We start from the raw sequence: 16,145 nt of genomic DNA on the forward strand, positions 1-16,145 counted from the left end.
CAGAGGAACAGAAACCCCAGCTCAGATAGGAGCAATCTTTCACCACGTCTTGCTTGGTCCTCACCCCAAAAACAAAGGGATCGCTCTGCTGCAGCAGCACGAGGCCGAAATTGACTTCCAAGCTGAGAGGCTTCTTGCCTTACCGCGCTTTTGTTCACGCCGTCACTGCAGCTAATCTGCTCCCACCCCTTCCCAAAAGGATATTTGCCTTTGAACCAACTTTTCTTCTGTAACCCTGTTGTTGCGACTGCCTGTACTAGCCCATTTCTGTCAAAACAATGGCAAGTCAAATAAGTCACATCTGCAGCCTCAACGACAGCCAAGACATTATTAGACAAGAAAATCTCATTTCTTGTCCACCTGCCACGGCTCGTTACGCGTTTGCTCTGCATTCACGTAAGGGGTTCCACAGCATAGCGCAAGACAAAGAAAACGCATGAGATCTGCAAAACATCTCCTGTAAGAGAAGTCCTGCTTGATCAGGGATTTTTGCACATTCCTACCAGGCAAGAATGGAGATGTTTCGGTCAACAGCATGTAGGCTCCTCCTTGTGCCTACAAGCACTCCCAGTTCAGTGAGGTTTCTGCATAAACAGAGCTGGAATCCAGCAAGCTAAAAAGTTTTTTTGGTTTTAATTATTAGTAGTAGGGACCCTGTATGGGCAGCATGTCAAACAATCCTGATAATTAGCTGACAAGGGAAATTATTTCTGGAGTTTCTCTTCCAAAAGCATTTGGCTTTTGGATCCCCACGAGGTGTTAAATTATTACTGTTTGCATACGCAGACATTTTTGTACCATTTTTTAAATTATGGTGTTAGTACAGTGAGACAGTTTGGAAACCCTGCAACTGCAGCTTTAGAACGTTAAGTTGAAGACTGACTCCAGGAAAGCAAAGTATCAAACATTATACAGTGTTATTTACACTAATTCAGTGCAGGCTTACATGGCAAAGCAGAAAAATACACAACTGTTCAAATACTTACCTATGGAAATTCCCTAACTGGTAGAATTATGACTGAAATATGTATTTTCACACTTTTTGCTTGCACCTCACCATTACCCCATGCAATGCACAGGTTTCCTCATTGTCTGAAGAAGCCAGGTTTCTCCGCAGCCCTGTGAGCTCTCAGGGACTAGTTCCTGCCACTATGGAAGACTTAAACACTGAGTTTTAATAAACCCTATCTTTAATAAATTCAGTAAGTTGTAGAATGAAATTATATTGAAACCTATTCAGTGACAGAGCAGAACAATAACCTCCTAAATAAAAGAAACAGAGGCACTGCAGTTAAGTCCTGAAGCACTTTTAAAATAGCTGAATACATTATTTTGGATTCCCAACACTTCCACAGAGCAGCTCGTTAGAATAAATTTCTCTTATGCCTGCTTTTTATAATAACAGGGAGAAAAAGGAGGCCACCTCTCATGTCACCCATCCCCTGCTTTTTCCTAACATCCAGGAGCTGTTATCAGCCATAAGGACACAACTGTACCAGCTGTCGTTTATCTGACGAGTCCCTCGCCCAAGAGGATGACAGATGAGCCTCCTGAACTCCAGAAATGAATTTCTGAAACATCCTTCAATTGACTGGCAGATACGGGACTCGGGGGAATTGCTGTGCTCAGTTTTGCAGCATGGATTTGGGCACTGTCGAATTTGTGAGCATTTTCTTTTTAGCTTTTGTTTTGTCTTCCTCTGTTTTCTGAAACAAAGCTTGAATTAGATTATAGAAATATAAAACAAACAAACAAAAAAGCCTTTTTTTTTTTTTTCCAAGGAAGAATAGGAATGCTCGATGCAGGATTTAATAGCTTTATTATTGTTCCCCTACTAAATCTTAATTGATATATCAGGGCTTACAAAAATCGCAGTGTTAGAAAAGGTTCATACAGAAAGAAAATAGTCTCAGCTGCAGTTAGTTTTAAAATATCTTGCAGGAACATGTGCTGTAGATTAGGAAATTTGCTTTTGGAAACAGCTTTGATAAGGTATCTGCATTAATGTATGCAATAAATGTATGCAATAAATCATAGGCACAAACAACAGCACATGATGGATTATACAGGCCAAGTTACATAATCATCGCTCCGTGCTTTAAAAACATGTTTCACAAAAATTGTGAGCTCTGTAACACTGCAATCAAGATGCTCTGAAAAAGGAAAAAAAAAAAAAGTAGAAATTGGGAATTGTGGAGTCTGAAAGGGCTGTCAATCAAGATCACAACCCACACATTTTGCTTTTATTCAACAGCAAATAAAACACTCTATTTTTAATACTGCATACGCTGCTAAGATGTTTCTTGTATATTTATGTCGACTAGTAAAACCATACTGCAACCTGTATTTCTGTTACTGAAACTGTAACTTGGTGTTCAGATTTATATTTGAGCTCTCCCTACTTCTGTAACAAACGTCTGTCCTCAACCATCTGACGGAAGGAACTCCTGCGCTGACTATGAAATAGGTTTTTAACAAATGCTATTGAAATGACTGTGCTTTCTAAATGTGGCTCCGTGCATTTCTTCTGCTATTCAGTGAATAAAGATGAGCATGCTTTAGCACGTGCCAAATGCCAGAGCCACGTACATAAAGCAAAGCTCCGCCAGTTAGATTATTATCATTTTTCAAGGGATAAACCGTCTGCATGGATGTGTAACTAGATGATTACTTACTTATCAGTGCATAAAAAAAGCTGTATCGATGACTTTTGGGGTAAAAAAGGACTATAAATGCATTTTTGTTTTAAAAAAAGGTGTAACATTATTGTTCGTATCTTTCTTCATGACAGCTTTTATGCTGTGTGCTTTAAAAAGCACAGAGAACTGCATTTTTCCTTGTTTATTTTTTTCCTGGTCCCCCCCCTCTTTCCTGCTTTTCCAAAATAGAAACGGTGAGATACCTCCTTCATCCCCAGTATTGCAAATAACTCTGAACCAAGAGATTAAAATCAAAACTCTCTTCTTTCTAGGCTGTGTGACACCACACAAACACGTTTGCCCAGCAAACGCCAGCATCCCTTACCCAGCATGTTAGCTGTTACAGGCAGAAAATGCCTGTACAGGAGAGGGTTTTACATCACGTCCTGAATCCTGGAATAATAAAGCAAACAGACAGGCAGAGAGCACCCCGTAATCGAGAGGAGGCAAGCTGAGCAGAGAAAATGCCTTGTTTGTGAATGTGGGCTTTGCTAAGTGCTGCGTGAGGGGAGGAGGAACCTTTTGAAATCTTTCTGGAAAATAACTTCAACATGCAATTTGGTTCCAAACGCTCAAAACACATCTCATCTAGTTAAACACCGGATGGGAAACTGCAGTGCTTGGGGGAACCATCATTATAAACACAGCTTTAATTAGGGAATCAAAAGAATCTCTGCAACAGGATCGAGATGCCAGTAAACGACAAGGTTACAAACCAAACCACTGAACACTGTGGAAGCAAGCACCCCTTTTACGCTGTCAGGACACAAAGAACGTGAAGTACGTTGTTTTACGGATGAGATAAGAAAGGTTACGTAATGATACAAGCCAAATCCAAGCCTATAATCTTCAGCCTTCCTTCTCGATCCAAACTGTTGGACTGGTTTTTGACTCGACTCCCACATGCTCTCTCGCAGGCTTGCATAATTGCTACTCATGACCACTATAATTTATAGCTGTAAAAGCTTATCTCAAGACAAAGTTAAGGCTGAGAGCCTAGGCAATTAGGTACAAAACACTGCAGGGAGATTAGAATTATTTCAGACAATGGTGCAATCTGGGTGCTGTTGCTTTCTAAGCAAAGTAGAGGCTTACCAAAGTCTCCAGCCATTTCTGTTTGCTGATGCAGAGCCTGCAAAGCCCTGGCTTCCTTCATGCGAGTATGGCAACAAAAACCTCACATCAAAACCAGAAGTATTCCCGTGCCAGTTGTGGCAGGAAAAAATACTTCAGATGCCTTGCATCAGGCGTTTGTGTTACTGATCCATAAACGTTCTGTAAAGCTTTTCCTTATGCTTAAGTATTACAGCAGTCAATACACAAATACTCATTCATCTTTCTCCACGTTTAAAAGAAGGAAATCTAACGGAGTCACTAAGGACATCTGAAGGTCTTTACCCATCTCAGAGTAAGCTCCAACTGTCGGTCATTCCTCAAGCACGTATGCTTCAAAGACATTTTCTTTGGATTGAAAGCTTTTTTAACTGCAGACTGTAAGCAGCTATTTATAACTATGCATATCACCTCTGAAAAGCTCACTTACTCTTCCCTAAATATAAAAATTACATTATTTTTATAAAAGCAAATCAAAAATAAAAAAAGACTTAGAGAGGACACAGATTGTTACTAAATTCTGAAGACTGGTCCTTTCTGTAGATCTCTGATACAAGCCTAAACACCAAAAAAAACGCTTTACAATCTTTAAAACCAATAGCTATGCAACAAGAAACAATTGCAACTACATTCAGCTTTGAATGACTATCATCTAGCCCAACACCTTTCCTGTATGTGTGTATATATAGAGAGAGAGGCTGCAAACAGACTCCAAGGGGGCACAGCCAAGTTAAACACTTGTGAAGAGAAGCAGTGTTTTGAAACATACTTCACATGACAGTTGATACCAGTACTACCAACACACTGAGATAACACTTTATTTACACAAAACTCCAAAGCATTGTCATTTGTTAGATAAACTAGCTGCTGTATCTGGTGTTCGACAACAGAGCAGAGCATAAGCTGAATTGGAAAAGAAAACAAGTCCTTACCCTCATGCCAAGTACCAAAAAGCCGATCTCTTCCATCAGTGGGTATTTGCTGACCTGCTGCTGTATCTTCTCAGCTGAAGCATACGGATCGTAACTTTTCTGCCCTATTTTTACATCCATTATGCAAGGCTTATTAAACTTACGGGTCACATCTTCCAGTTTTAGATACATCTCTGTAGAAAAGACAAAACTTTGGTTAGCAGTGGGGCAAAGCAAAATAATCACAGAGTTTCTGCTGAGCTTCTGTGGAGGAGGGAGAATAGTTAAAGCACTCGCATGATGTTTGGCCTCACGTTTGTCTCTGAATACAACCTAAATTACGGTCGCTGGCAGCCGCAAACTCCGCTGGCATTAAATTCTGAATGCATTCTGGTTTAGAAAATAATATATAATTGAAGAGTGCTAGCCTGGCACTCAAATTCAAATTATTGTCCAGATGAAACTGAGGAGGAGCTGTTATTAAGGCAGTAACATACCTCAAATAACATTAATAAGCACATGCACACACCGGTTACTCCGTTTTTTCAACGGAGACTGCGTTTTCTTTCTGCGTGAGAGGGGTAGAATTCAAACCGCAATTTTCTCTTTCTGTCATTTTAAAAAGGAAATTAACATTTCATAGTGCAACAAGTCTCCTTTTTCTCCTCCCTTGCCCCCTTTCTCCTTGGGCATCTTTTGGGGACAACACTGCTCAAATCCTAGGCTGCCTCTCAGCCGCTTCCAGAAGTGCTTTTGGGTGGGTGGACTACAACAGCCCCAGCCCCTCGGAGTGCCTGAAGATTTAAAGCAAGATGTAAAACCCAGTCAATCTGGTTTATGCTTTTCTCCAACATAGGTAAGAGATGATTTTCCAGTGTGATTTATGGCACTGGTTGTCAGAGCACACCAAGAAAACCAACTCCCCCAGTAACTGCCTACAACTCAGTTGGAGAAAGCGTGCACACATCTCCAGCCCTTGGCAGGACACGACGTGTACGAAGGAAAGGTCGGGCACCAACACCCTTCTCATTCTTCACATCAGCTTCTGCTAAGCCTGCTTTTATCAGGCCCAAACCTCCCATAAAAATCCATTTTTCTTTTGGAGCCCAGCCTACTCCATGAGCGTGTCTCCTTGGCTTTAATGCAATCTGAGTACACACGGACGCTGTGTTCTTCCCCATTCCTTCAGCGTAATCACAAATGGGATTGCCAAAGAAAGCAAAAACCTCTGCAGTTAAATTTTAAAGAGGGAAGAGGGACCAAGTGCCTTAATTTCACAGCTGTACAGAAAAGTAACAAAGTCAGTTAGAGTCAAGAAAAAAGGAACAAATAATGTCCTTTCTTACTCAGTAAGTAGAGACTCTTCCTTAAAGATATGAAACTGTTTTTTATTACTTGTGTCCTATTTAGAGCTTTGATTTTTACACCATTATCACCATGATCAAATGACCCAATTCCCCAAAGTACACGTGCATCAATCTGAGAAACAGATTTGATTTAATCCTTAGATGTTTGCTTTATCTATAAATGGAACTAAGCATGTTTTTAACTGTATAGTCATGCCCAGGAAAGTGTGTTAAATCAATATACTATTCTAAAATCCAGTCTTCTACTAACTCAGTGCACCAGTTTACATTACTTTTCAGTGTCTTCAGGGCTACGGAATCAATCTGTCTACAGCAAAAAGAGTTTGGTTATAAACGAGCTCACTCATGTACAAGGTTTGTTAACTCTAACTGCAGGGATACCCAAGCTAAAATAACTCACACTTAACTTTGAGAAAGCCACAAATAGCAAACAAACCCAACATTTGCTCATCAGATGTCCCCTAAGGGGAAGGCAGACCGATATTCTCCCTATTAGGGAGCATATTCTGAATAAGCTGGACTGCAAGTGCCACTTCTATTCAAAGTGTTCATACATAGGTCAAATTCAGTCAGATATTGGCAAAGCTTTCATTTTTGAGGTTTTGGGGAACACTACTGACTCCAGAGGAGTCCTACAACCTCCCAGCTCTCTATTATTGAAACAAAAATAGTAAAAATCTAAGCATCATCTTTCACACCCAGCCTTTTTTACACTATCTAAACTAAGGTAATCAATACATTTGTGGCATCACTCTAAAACAAGCCAGGAAACAACATCTACATGAAATGTAAGAATTTCAGAACTCGGCTCTCAAACACACTGAGCCAAAGACATGGCATAGGACAGGGGCAATACAAAAACATCTCAGGGAACGGCTGTTGTCCTTCACCACCAACCCCAAATGCACTGGATTATCTCGTGAGCAGCTCCAGACTCGCTACTACAAATACTTAAACTATCCAAACTGTACATTACCACAAATTATTCAAATTATTTAGATGCAATGCTGTTTGTCTGAGTTATTTTGTAAACCCTAAACCATGTGTATGTAAAGTAGTGCAAAACATCTGTTTCCATAAAGCAACAACAACTGAGCCCATGAAAACAACTAGTTTGAAAAGCAGAACCCAATCTCCCAAACAAGCCCTTATTCTTTCAGACAACATGCAGGCAAGGTAGTTCAGCGCTTTCCATCACAAAAATTTGAAGAGCGCTCGCAGATATCTGCCATCCTCTGCTCTGCTCATCCAAATCCCTCTTTTTAAGCATACAGCACCAAAATTCAGCATTTCTTAAGATATTTCACTTTTTATTTCTCCTTCCATTTCAGAGCTGCTAAGCTCGAGTATCCCCCCTAAAAACCTCCTAAAACATAACAATTGCTATTAAAAAAAAAAAAAAAAGGCATTAAAATAGCTTTGGAGCTATCATTAACCCTGGGAAATACTAATTACTTGGAAAAGTCTGTGTATTATCCAGAAATGACTCATCTCTCACACTTTCTGGAATTATAATTTAAGTCTTCATCTCCAGCTAGCTGCCAGCTCAGTCAAGATTATGTCCCATCTGTTCAGAGCACACCCCCACTCTCAAAAAGCTTTTTGTCCTCGCAGGGAGGGCAACGGCACCACAGATAAATCATGGCAATGAGCTATTTTTTTTTTCTGATTACAGCTTCAGAAAACGCATCAGGTGTTTACACATTGGTTTTCCTGGCACTGTTTGTGTTGTGTTCAACATCTGTGGTCAACTGTCCCAGACCCCAAAACCAGAGCATCAGGACACACCGGGATTTTTCACACAGCAACCCTTCTGGTATCTTGTGAAGAGGTAACCAGAGAGCTCTCCTTCCTGTCTTGTGAAAAATACAAATGCAGATTTTTCAAGCAGTTCAGATTTTCTAAGTTATTATGTGGAATGCTCCTAGCATCTGAAAATCATGCATTCATCAACACAAATAATTTTCTATTGCACAAGTAGATAAAAATCTCTGTTGCAGACATGCTTCATACCAATAGATTACGTTTCAACTATCTAAAAATACTTTAAATTAAAGTCCCCTGCAGAGAAAAGAATTTGTTGGGATTTTTGTATCTCAGCTTTGGTAGATAATCCTGAACATGTATTTCAAGAACTTAAACAAATCATTCCTCAGAGGCTTCTCCTCCCCCCTTTCTCTCTTTCAGCAGAAGAGAAAGAGAAGGGAAGATGTGGTTTGACATATTATTTACATATTTTATTGCAGTCCCAAAGGAGACAAACCAAAAGACCACCAAAATTCAGCAAGTATGTATGGCACGAACCACTGCAGACTTGAGCACGTACGTGCCGAAGCATTCAGTACTTGCTGGAGTCAGAAGTCACAGAATAACTCCAGGCATCTGACTTCTTTTCATAATCTGCAAGGCACCTCTCAAAACATATGAATAAAGAGGGAAAAAAAAGCCTCAGCTGCTCTCAGCAGCAGAAGAAAAGAAAGGTTTGAAGTTGTCTTGTGTTTTTCTACCCTGTTCTCAGTTCAGGCACCAGAAAGTAGAGCCCAGTATGAAATGAGCAATGGTAAAGTTGCTTGCAAAAAATATGCAGGAGCAACAAGTCGGCAGCAGAAAGCACAGCTCTCAGCAGGAGATATAAAAAGCTTAACATGCTCCCACATATCTTTGCAACAACTTTTCCACTTGCTTATTAATAAATTCCCAACACCGAAAATGCCAGGGAGCCCAAAGTTGAAATCCAATTGTCTCGCTCCGATTTCAGATTATCTTCGGGAGGTGGAGTGTCATCCCCCTCTCACCCTGGCTGCCATGCAGTAGCACTCGGTATGGGATTTCTGCATAACAAGAGTTATTTATAAGCTTTTATTGATACACGATGTTGAATATTGCTCCATCTCTTCTACCTAGAGGATTAAAGTTCAGTAGAAGGAAATCCTTACCTGTCATATGGAAACTCAGAAACGCACACAAATTAAGTTCAGAGTGGTCCTAAATTCAATTCCCGTTTTGTTTTTGCTTTTTTCTACAGGAAACCTGCAGTTCTCTTGTCTGGGTGAAGCTACTCAAACTCCCAACCCTCTTCCCAAGATAACAACTCAGATGCTACACACACAAAACCACTCACGAAAGAACTTCATTGTCTCATAAATAAAGGAGTTTTATGTTAAACAAAGGTGCTTATGGCCATCCCCTCTCTCTGGGCGAGCAGTTGTTCCTGCACACAAACACTGCTGGAATGTATATAGTTAGACCAGAACAAGCAGCACACAGCAGGGCCCTGGTAACCAACAGATTTATTTCATTTCATTTAAGTGCAGTCACCTACGCCCAGTTCCGCGGCAGAGAGGAGTTACTGGGTTCACTGCTGAGAGGCTGCCTGGAGCTGTGTCCCCACAGGACGTGGAGGAGTTACCGACGAAGGAAAGGTCAGGGATCCAAAGTCAAGATTGCAAAAAGCTGCACATACAACCCTAATCTGAACGTAATAACTGGTTATCTTTGCAGCAGCTAGATTCCTTCATCTAGTGTCACGGGGACATGCCAGAGCAGCTCAGCAAGCATAAGGTCCAATCTTTTCAGTGCTGCCAGAGATAACTCCACAGTTCATCTGGGGGGAACAGGGCACAAACCCCACCACTGATCTTCCCAAAATAGCCTTTCCATGCTCTCTCTGTACTCTGTGGGTCTACTTTACCTCTTCCTGTTTTTGTAAACTCCATTTCCTACTTTTTATGCAGTCGAAACACAACTGTGGTGATTCTCCTCACCTCTGGTGTCTTCTGCTGTCAGGCACTGATGCACAAAGGCAAATTCATCACAGAGGTTTTCCTCCACACCTGGCAGTAGCAAAAGTGCATTTGCAAATGCCTGCTGGTCAACAGAGCACTTCCACGTTGAATGGCCACCTCCTTAGCTTTGGACGTACCCCAGCATGCACACGTTCTGCTGAGGTCCTCGATCTCCACTGCACTTGATTTCTGTCAGGACTACACAAAGCTCATTCATCCTGCGGGTAACAGAGCTGGCAGCCAAGCGTTTTGTTTGAACCTCCACTGCTGCTTTCTGTCAAAGCTCCCAATATTGCAGAGTTTTTTCAAGAACAACAACAAAAAAATAATCAAGTGTTGCTCTTCCTTTAAACCAGCTACATCCATTCCTACAGGTTACTTCTCTACTGCTGATGGAGACCTGCCAAAATTCAGCCCCATGCTGCACAGTGCTAGTTAATTCCCAATGTAAACTAGGGACATGTTGAATTACCATATCTCAGCTAGACCACACATTTTAAGATCCTACTCTAAGTAGGGAAAATTGATTTACAGTTTGGAGGGGACACTAGTGAGCTCCGTGACACACATAAAATTAGGAGGGAAGGAAGAAGATAGCTCTGGTAGAGCTATGTGGGTTAGTGCCAAATATGAAAGCGTGAAGGCAAATCTGAGCCAAGAAAGCGTTACGTACTGCCGCAGTCCTTGCTGCATTTATTTTTACAGAATTTAGACAGTGACTTTGGATGCCGCCTCACCACTGTCTTGGGAAAACAAGTCTATCAAGGGACAGCACAAGCCAAAGATCGAGCTGTGTTAACGGAGCACAGCTTCTAGTTTCAGTGCCTTTGCCTTTAAATAAACTCGAGCGCATCCTTTTGCTTCTGTATGTTCCAGAAGCTCTGTCTCCCAATGTGAATAAGAAAGAGCAGAAGAAAAATAGTTGCTATTTTAAATACACATCAGAAATATCTCCATCTTCTCTTGAAGAGACAATCTTCCAATTGTCCTCCAAAAATACCTTTTCTTTCTGACTCCTAACATGTTATACAAAGTTAAGCTACCAGAGCTTTGTTCCATTCAAAACAGTAACAAAGGATGACAAGCAGTGCTCTTAAACAAGGCAACTACCAAAAAATATGTTTGGTATGATACGGCAAGGTGATGGGATCCAACCTCTGGAGATCCAGTAGCAGATTCCAGCTTGAACGCCTCACCTCAGACCACATCCTGTCACTTTTTTCCTTCTTACACACCCATACAGCATCTGTGTCCTGCTTTGATGGCCTAATCAGACAAATGGGCATCCAGCCCACCCCTCCTGCATTGTCCAGACCAAAGCAGCAGCTCTGGGGCCATATGCATCAGGTTCAGCTACTTGCAAAACGTTTGCCATGTGAACGGCCATGCCTCATCTACCCTGGGCCATGAGGGTGCTCCCAAAGAACAAACCTAGCCAGAGGACTGCCAACTGGAACGTACTCTTAGTGGGAAAGAAGCAAACAAAACAAAACCAAAAAGATAAAAAAAAAAAACTACAGAGCTTGCAGCTGCCAAAAATCAGGCTTCCTAAGATTTTTCCAGGAGGTTTGGATTAATAGATAAAATTAGAACAGTACCATTTGGTGCAGTAGGTGGTGACCAGACACCGAAGTATTTTGGCAGATACTCCCGCAGCTCCAGAAGAATGCTGTCGCAACAGTCAGAGTCATAAACCTGAAATAAATTAAGGGGAGGGGGAGACAAATAATGAGTTTAAAACATTCACTTTATACTTCCTGTTGTCCCGTAATTATCATTTCTAGCAGTGTTTATTTTCATAAATTTAGGATTCCTACTTCACGTTTAAAAACATAGAAGATGAAAATACGAATTATCACAATCTGAGACAAGTGAGTGGTATCCATGCTTTCAATTTTTCAGGTGGAAAAGATAGATCAACTCTAACTAAGAAGAATGTATGGCTTAACTTCAATAAAAATCTCAACTGCAATTGTTAGCGTTGAAGTCTATTCAATGAAAAGGGGGTCCTCCCATCCTGAACCCAAGGCTGTTTGGGATTACTCCACTGTATCACAAATCTAAAGCTTTATCAGGTAGCGCACACAAACTCAGACTGGCGAGCGTTTCCTTATTTCCTCCAAACAACTCATCCTGTAACTACTCCAGACAAACAATGAACAATTCAAATGCATGCGTCTTCATCTGCTTAAAGTCTTTTAACATTTTTTTTCCCATCTCTTGTTAGGAAAACAAGAACAGTTTGCAAACAGCAGCAGGCTTATGCTGCTGAAGGAACAAACCTTCACGCAGTTACAGCCAAGCCTGGGATAGTATAAGCCCTTGCAGCTACCTTTGCTCTGATGCCCCAGGCTCGTGTCCTGCCCCAGTCCTGCAGGAGCTGCACAGCAATACCCCCAGACACCGCACACAGGTGACAGGGACAAGCCACAGCTCTGCTCTCGCCTCAGTGTGCAACGCACAGCAGTGCAGGCAGAGCACGCTGCGAAGTCAGAAGCAATGCAAAAAGAATAAATTTCCCATCTCAGAGCTCTGCAGAGCTGGCTCAGCTCCTGGCTTTCAGACTGACACTCAGCCACGGCGGAGAACACCCTGCAGCAGGAGCTACAGGCAGCTCACACGTCGGCATACACAACCCTACATTTCTAACATTAATACCTCTAGAGAGGAAAAAGCCCCGAACTTGAAGTCCAGCTGCTATTTCACACCAGGCAGCCTCGGCTACAGCCAACGCTGCGGTGTGACTCTAGGCAGAGCCTCAAGCAGCAGGAAGATGAAGTTGGTCAGTGTGGGTTTGTGCTAAATTTAGTTTTCATTGCAGAAATCTTGTACGGGCCAAACTCAAATCTCCAAGGGCTACAGGTAACAGTGGCTTTCCCCCTGTTAAGGCAAGCTGCTAGGCTGATACTTTGCGTGCAGAGACAAAAAAAATAAAAACAACTTTGCTCGTCCCTGAGATCAGCTGCTGCTGTTTATTTTTATTGATGCAACATTGCTTTGATAAGCATCAGATGTTGCCAGCAGAAGACAGTGATCTCCCTGGGAGACTGCGATGCAGCTTGCTCTGAAAGGAGAAAACGAAGGAAGGAAGGGAAAAAAAAATGCAGGTGGAGGGGAAGAGAGAAAGACCTGATGCTGGGGCAAAGACCCTCCCTTTGAAGGGTCCCACTGACCGATCCCACTGCTGGGCCAGGACTGGAGCACAGGCTGCCAGGACTTCCCACCGTGGCTGTTTGCAGACGAGCAGCACAAAGCCCATTTCTGCCTGCTGCTGTGGCACCCCTCAGCTAACAGGCAGGGAATTAGGCTGCACCCTGCACGAATACTCTTCCTCTGGGAACTAACTTACTGGCAAAACAGGATTTTAGGAAAGACAGAGAAAGGAGCGTATGGGGAGACCATTAAAAAGGAAAGACTCTTGCTGTAACTCACCTTTGAAACCCTGACAGTAGGTTCCAGTGCTAAAGACTTAGCAAATAACTAACAGTGTGCTTCTGGGTATTTCAAGACGTGGGATACAGCAGAGGTGTTCAGGTAATTGGGTGTAATAGCCCAAAGTCAAGGCCAAACAAGGAAAAAAGAAACTCCAGAAGAGGTATCTTCTTCCATCCTTAATACACTGATACAAGGCATTTTAAATGGAGAAAGAGTCACAGTAATGTAGTGTTCAGTATCATTACCTCAGCATAACAGAATTAAGTGCATTACTTCTGTCTCTCCAGAAGTCATCTTGCTCCCTGAAGCAGTAATAAACTCCCTTTTAAAGTTTGACGTAACACATACAAAGCACTTATTTGACCTTAATACAGACCTCAATCTCAGCCTGTAATGTATTTGTATGTCAAACAAGAATAAGCACTCAGATAATGAAGATCAGAGGAAGTCATTTGGTGTGGGCAAAAGCAACAAAAACGGACATTTCAGGAATTACAATCATTCTTAGACAGGAGAAAACCACTCCTGCTCATTAGAAAGGGGCTAAACCAGCAACAACGGGCATTTCAGCTCGTTTCATCCAACCCACTAAGAAGCTACATGTTTAGGTGTCATTCAGAGTGATCAATACAAATGGGTATATGACAAAAACAACCCTAAATTTACAGAAGAAATAAACCACACATCCCATACCCTGGAAGGTATTGCTGCTGACAGAGCTGGCAAACTCACTGGAGAAGAGGTTATCACTTACCCTGGGCACAACCTTTACAAGTAAACCATTGTGCTTTCATTTATGTTAGCAATACTCCACCTCTATTGGAAAAGCAGCTGCTGGGTTTTGCACGTAATGACAGGCCTGTTTCTTGAGCACACACTGACAAACCTAAGCTCTTTCTGCTTTACTGTACATGACCTCTTCATCCAGCAAATCGAGAACTGCAGAACAAGTCGGCGTCAGCTCAGCCGGGGTAGGTATCCCTCCTACACATCACAGGACCCATTCTTCCAACAGCACAAACTGGAGACATGAAATGCAGTTGCTGCTGGGCTTAAAAGCAAGTAAACAGGATGCTGACATTTGGAGGGCTCACAACATGTCCATTACAAAGTACTGCAGCTAACTCATAGGAAGAACATGCCCCAGATATGTTCTGTGGCAGCTCGATAGTCTAATAGACACCATGAAGTCATAATTTCCAGCTACTCAGAATGTTTTAATTCTGAGGCAAATTCACCCTCCCTTAGTTTTTAATCCAAAGTACACTCTGTTTGTTTTGCTAAGTCTGATCCAAACAGATTCATCTGTTTTTTAATGCAAACAGGGGGGCTGCTTGGAAGAACGGGAATGTTCTTTTCCGTATTTAAAGCAGCATGACATTCGCTCTCCTTTGTTTTGTAAAGACTAGCTAATCACAGAAATGACTGAGGGAGGGCAGAGCAAATGTTTAAATTTCAACAGGAAACCAGTTCTGGCAGTACAGACCCATCTTCAAGTGTCCTGGTGGAAAGACACCGCCTTGATGAAAATGTAGCTTCAACGCAATTTCTTCAAGTACGTAAAAGAGCTGATTTGGAAAACATAGATTTTAAAACATGCATTTATTTAAAAGCGATTTGAGTAGGAAACTAGAAATGCTGGGCCAGTCCCAACCATCCCCTTTTCTTGTTACCATAAGCTGTCCCTGAGCAGTGGTGCTGTCGCTTGCAGAGCCTCGGGGTACACAAGCAGCCGCCAGCAGCAGGCGCAGAGCTCAGCTCCCAGCTTATTTCTTAGGGGGTTCCTGGGTGGCAAACAGCTGAGAAGCCACACACTCCAATTAGCAAATACAAGATTTACAGATGATAGTGCAACCTTAGCTCTGTCTCCCTGCGTGTACGCATTATATCACAGACTTTAATTACCTGAGTGTGTGAGCATTTCCCTCCGGACTCCTACACCGCCCAGTTATACCAGGCAAGTACGAGGGCCAAAAAAGCCGAGGTTCTAGCAGCAGCTCTGCACTGAGCAATTCATAACCACACAGCTTTACAACTCGGAAAGCTTTTGCTTCTTTTTCAAAGTAGTACCATCATGTTTTGACTTGTCTGCAGTATTTCTTTCCACAAATATGACTGGAGTTGGGCCAGCTCTGTTTATATCCAAAAAAAAATCTGATACCAGAGTAATTCCGAAAGTTAAATATTTACGAATGCTGTTGTACTAAATGCTATTGTAATGAATTGCTATTTTCCTATCCAAAATATAGCTGCACTATGCATTAGATGATAGTCACTCATAGAAAATACCTACAGAAAGACCAGAAAAGCTTAAAACAATTCAGGATATATTTATGTTTCCACAGTCTGATCATGCAGATGAATTTTCAAATAAGAATGGCGTACACCTGCACCAATTCTGTCCTCCTCCCAGGAGTCAGGGAAAAAAAAAAAAGTTACAGAAAGGAGCTGGCCATCTTAGCTTCCAAAAAATGAAGGCTGTGAAAGTAAGCTTTGACATCTCCCCAAGAGATACTTATTTGGCGATGTTTATCAAACCAGACATTTTCTAGCAATGCCAAAAAAAGAGCAGGTCCTATTTTATCCGCTTCCACATGTTTTATATAGTCAAAATTGGGCTGACCCTAGCGAGATTTGCAGCCTGAGGCATGGAATTATCCTCACAAGAGGAGAAGCAAACCCTGACCCATTTCCAAGGATGTGGCAGAGCTTCAGACCTTCAGCAGCAGCAGCCAGAAGGCAGCAGTCGGGCACAACCACCAGCAGCAGCGCCCAACAAACCCCATGCAGGGCTGTGAGCAAAGAGCAGCGGATGCCACAAGCAGCAAGTTCTCC

The 16,145-nt window shown here is 42.1% G+C and overlaps 1 protein-coding gene across 2 annotated transcripts in view; it reads right to left on the reverse strand.

The window, feature by feature from the left end:
* Positions 1-16,145, reverse strand: part of IPMK (inositol polyphosphate multikinase) — a 40,126-nt gene that overhangs the window by 9,158 nt on the left and 14,823 nt on the right. For both annotated transcript variants that reach the window (XM_068689223.1, XM_068689224.1), the window contains exons 3-4: positions 11,474-11,570; positions 4,745-4,917 (exon numbers count right to left, since the gene is read on the reverse strand). In XM_068689223.1, coding sequence (XP_068545324.1) covers positions 4,745-4,917; positions 11,474-11,570 — 270 coding nt within the window. The remainder of the gene's footprint in view (positions 1-4,744; positions 4,918-11,473; positions 11,571-16,145) is intronic.

This window comes from Anas acuta, chromosome 7 (assembly GCF_963932015.1).
Source record: "Anas acuta chromosome 7, bAnaAcu1.1, whole genome shotgun sequence".
Classification (NCBI taxonomy): Eukaryota; Metazoa; Chordata; class Aves; order Anseriformes; family Anatidae; genus Anas; species Anas acuta.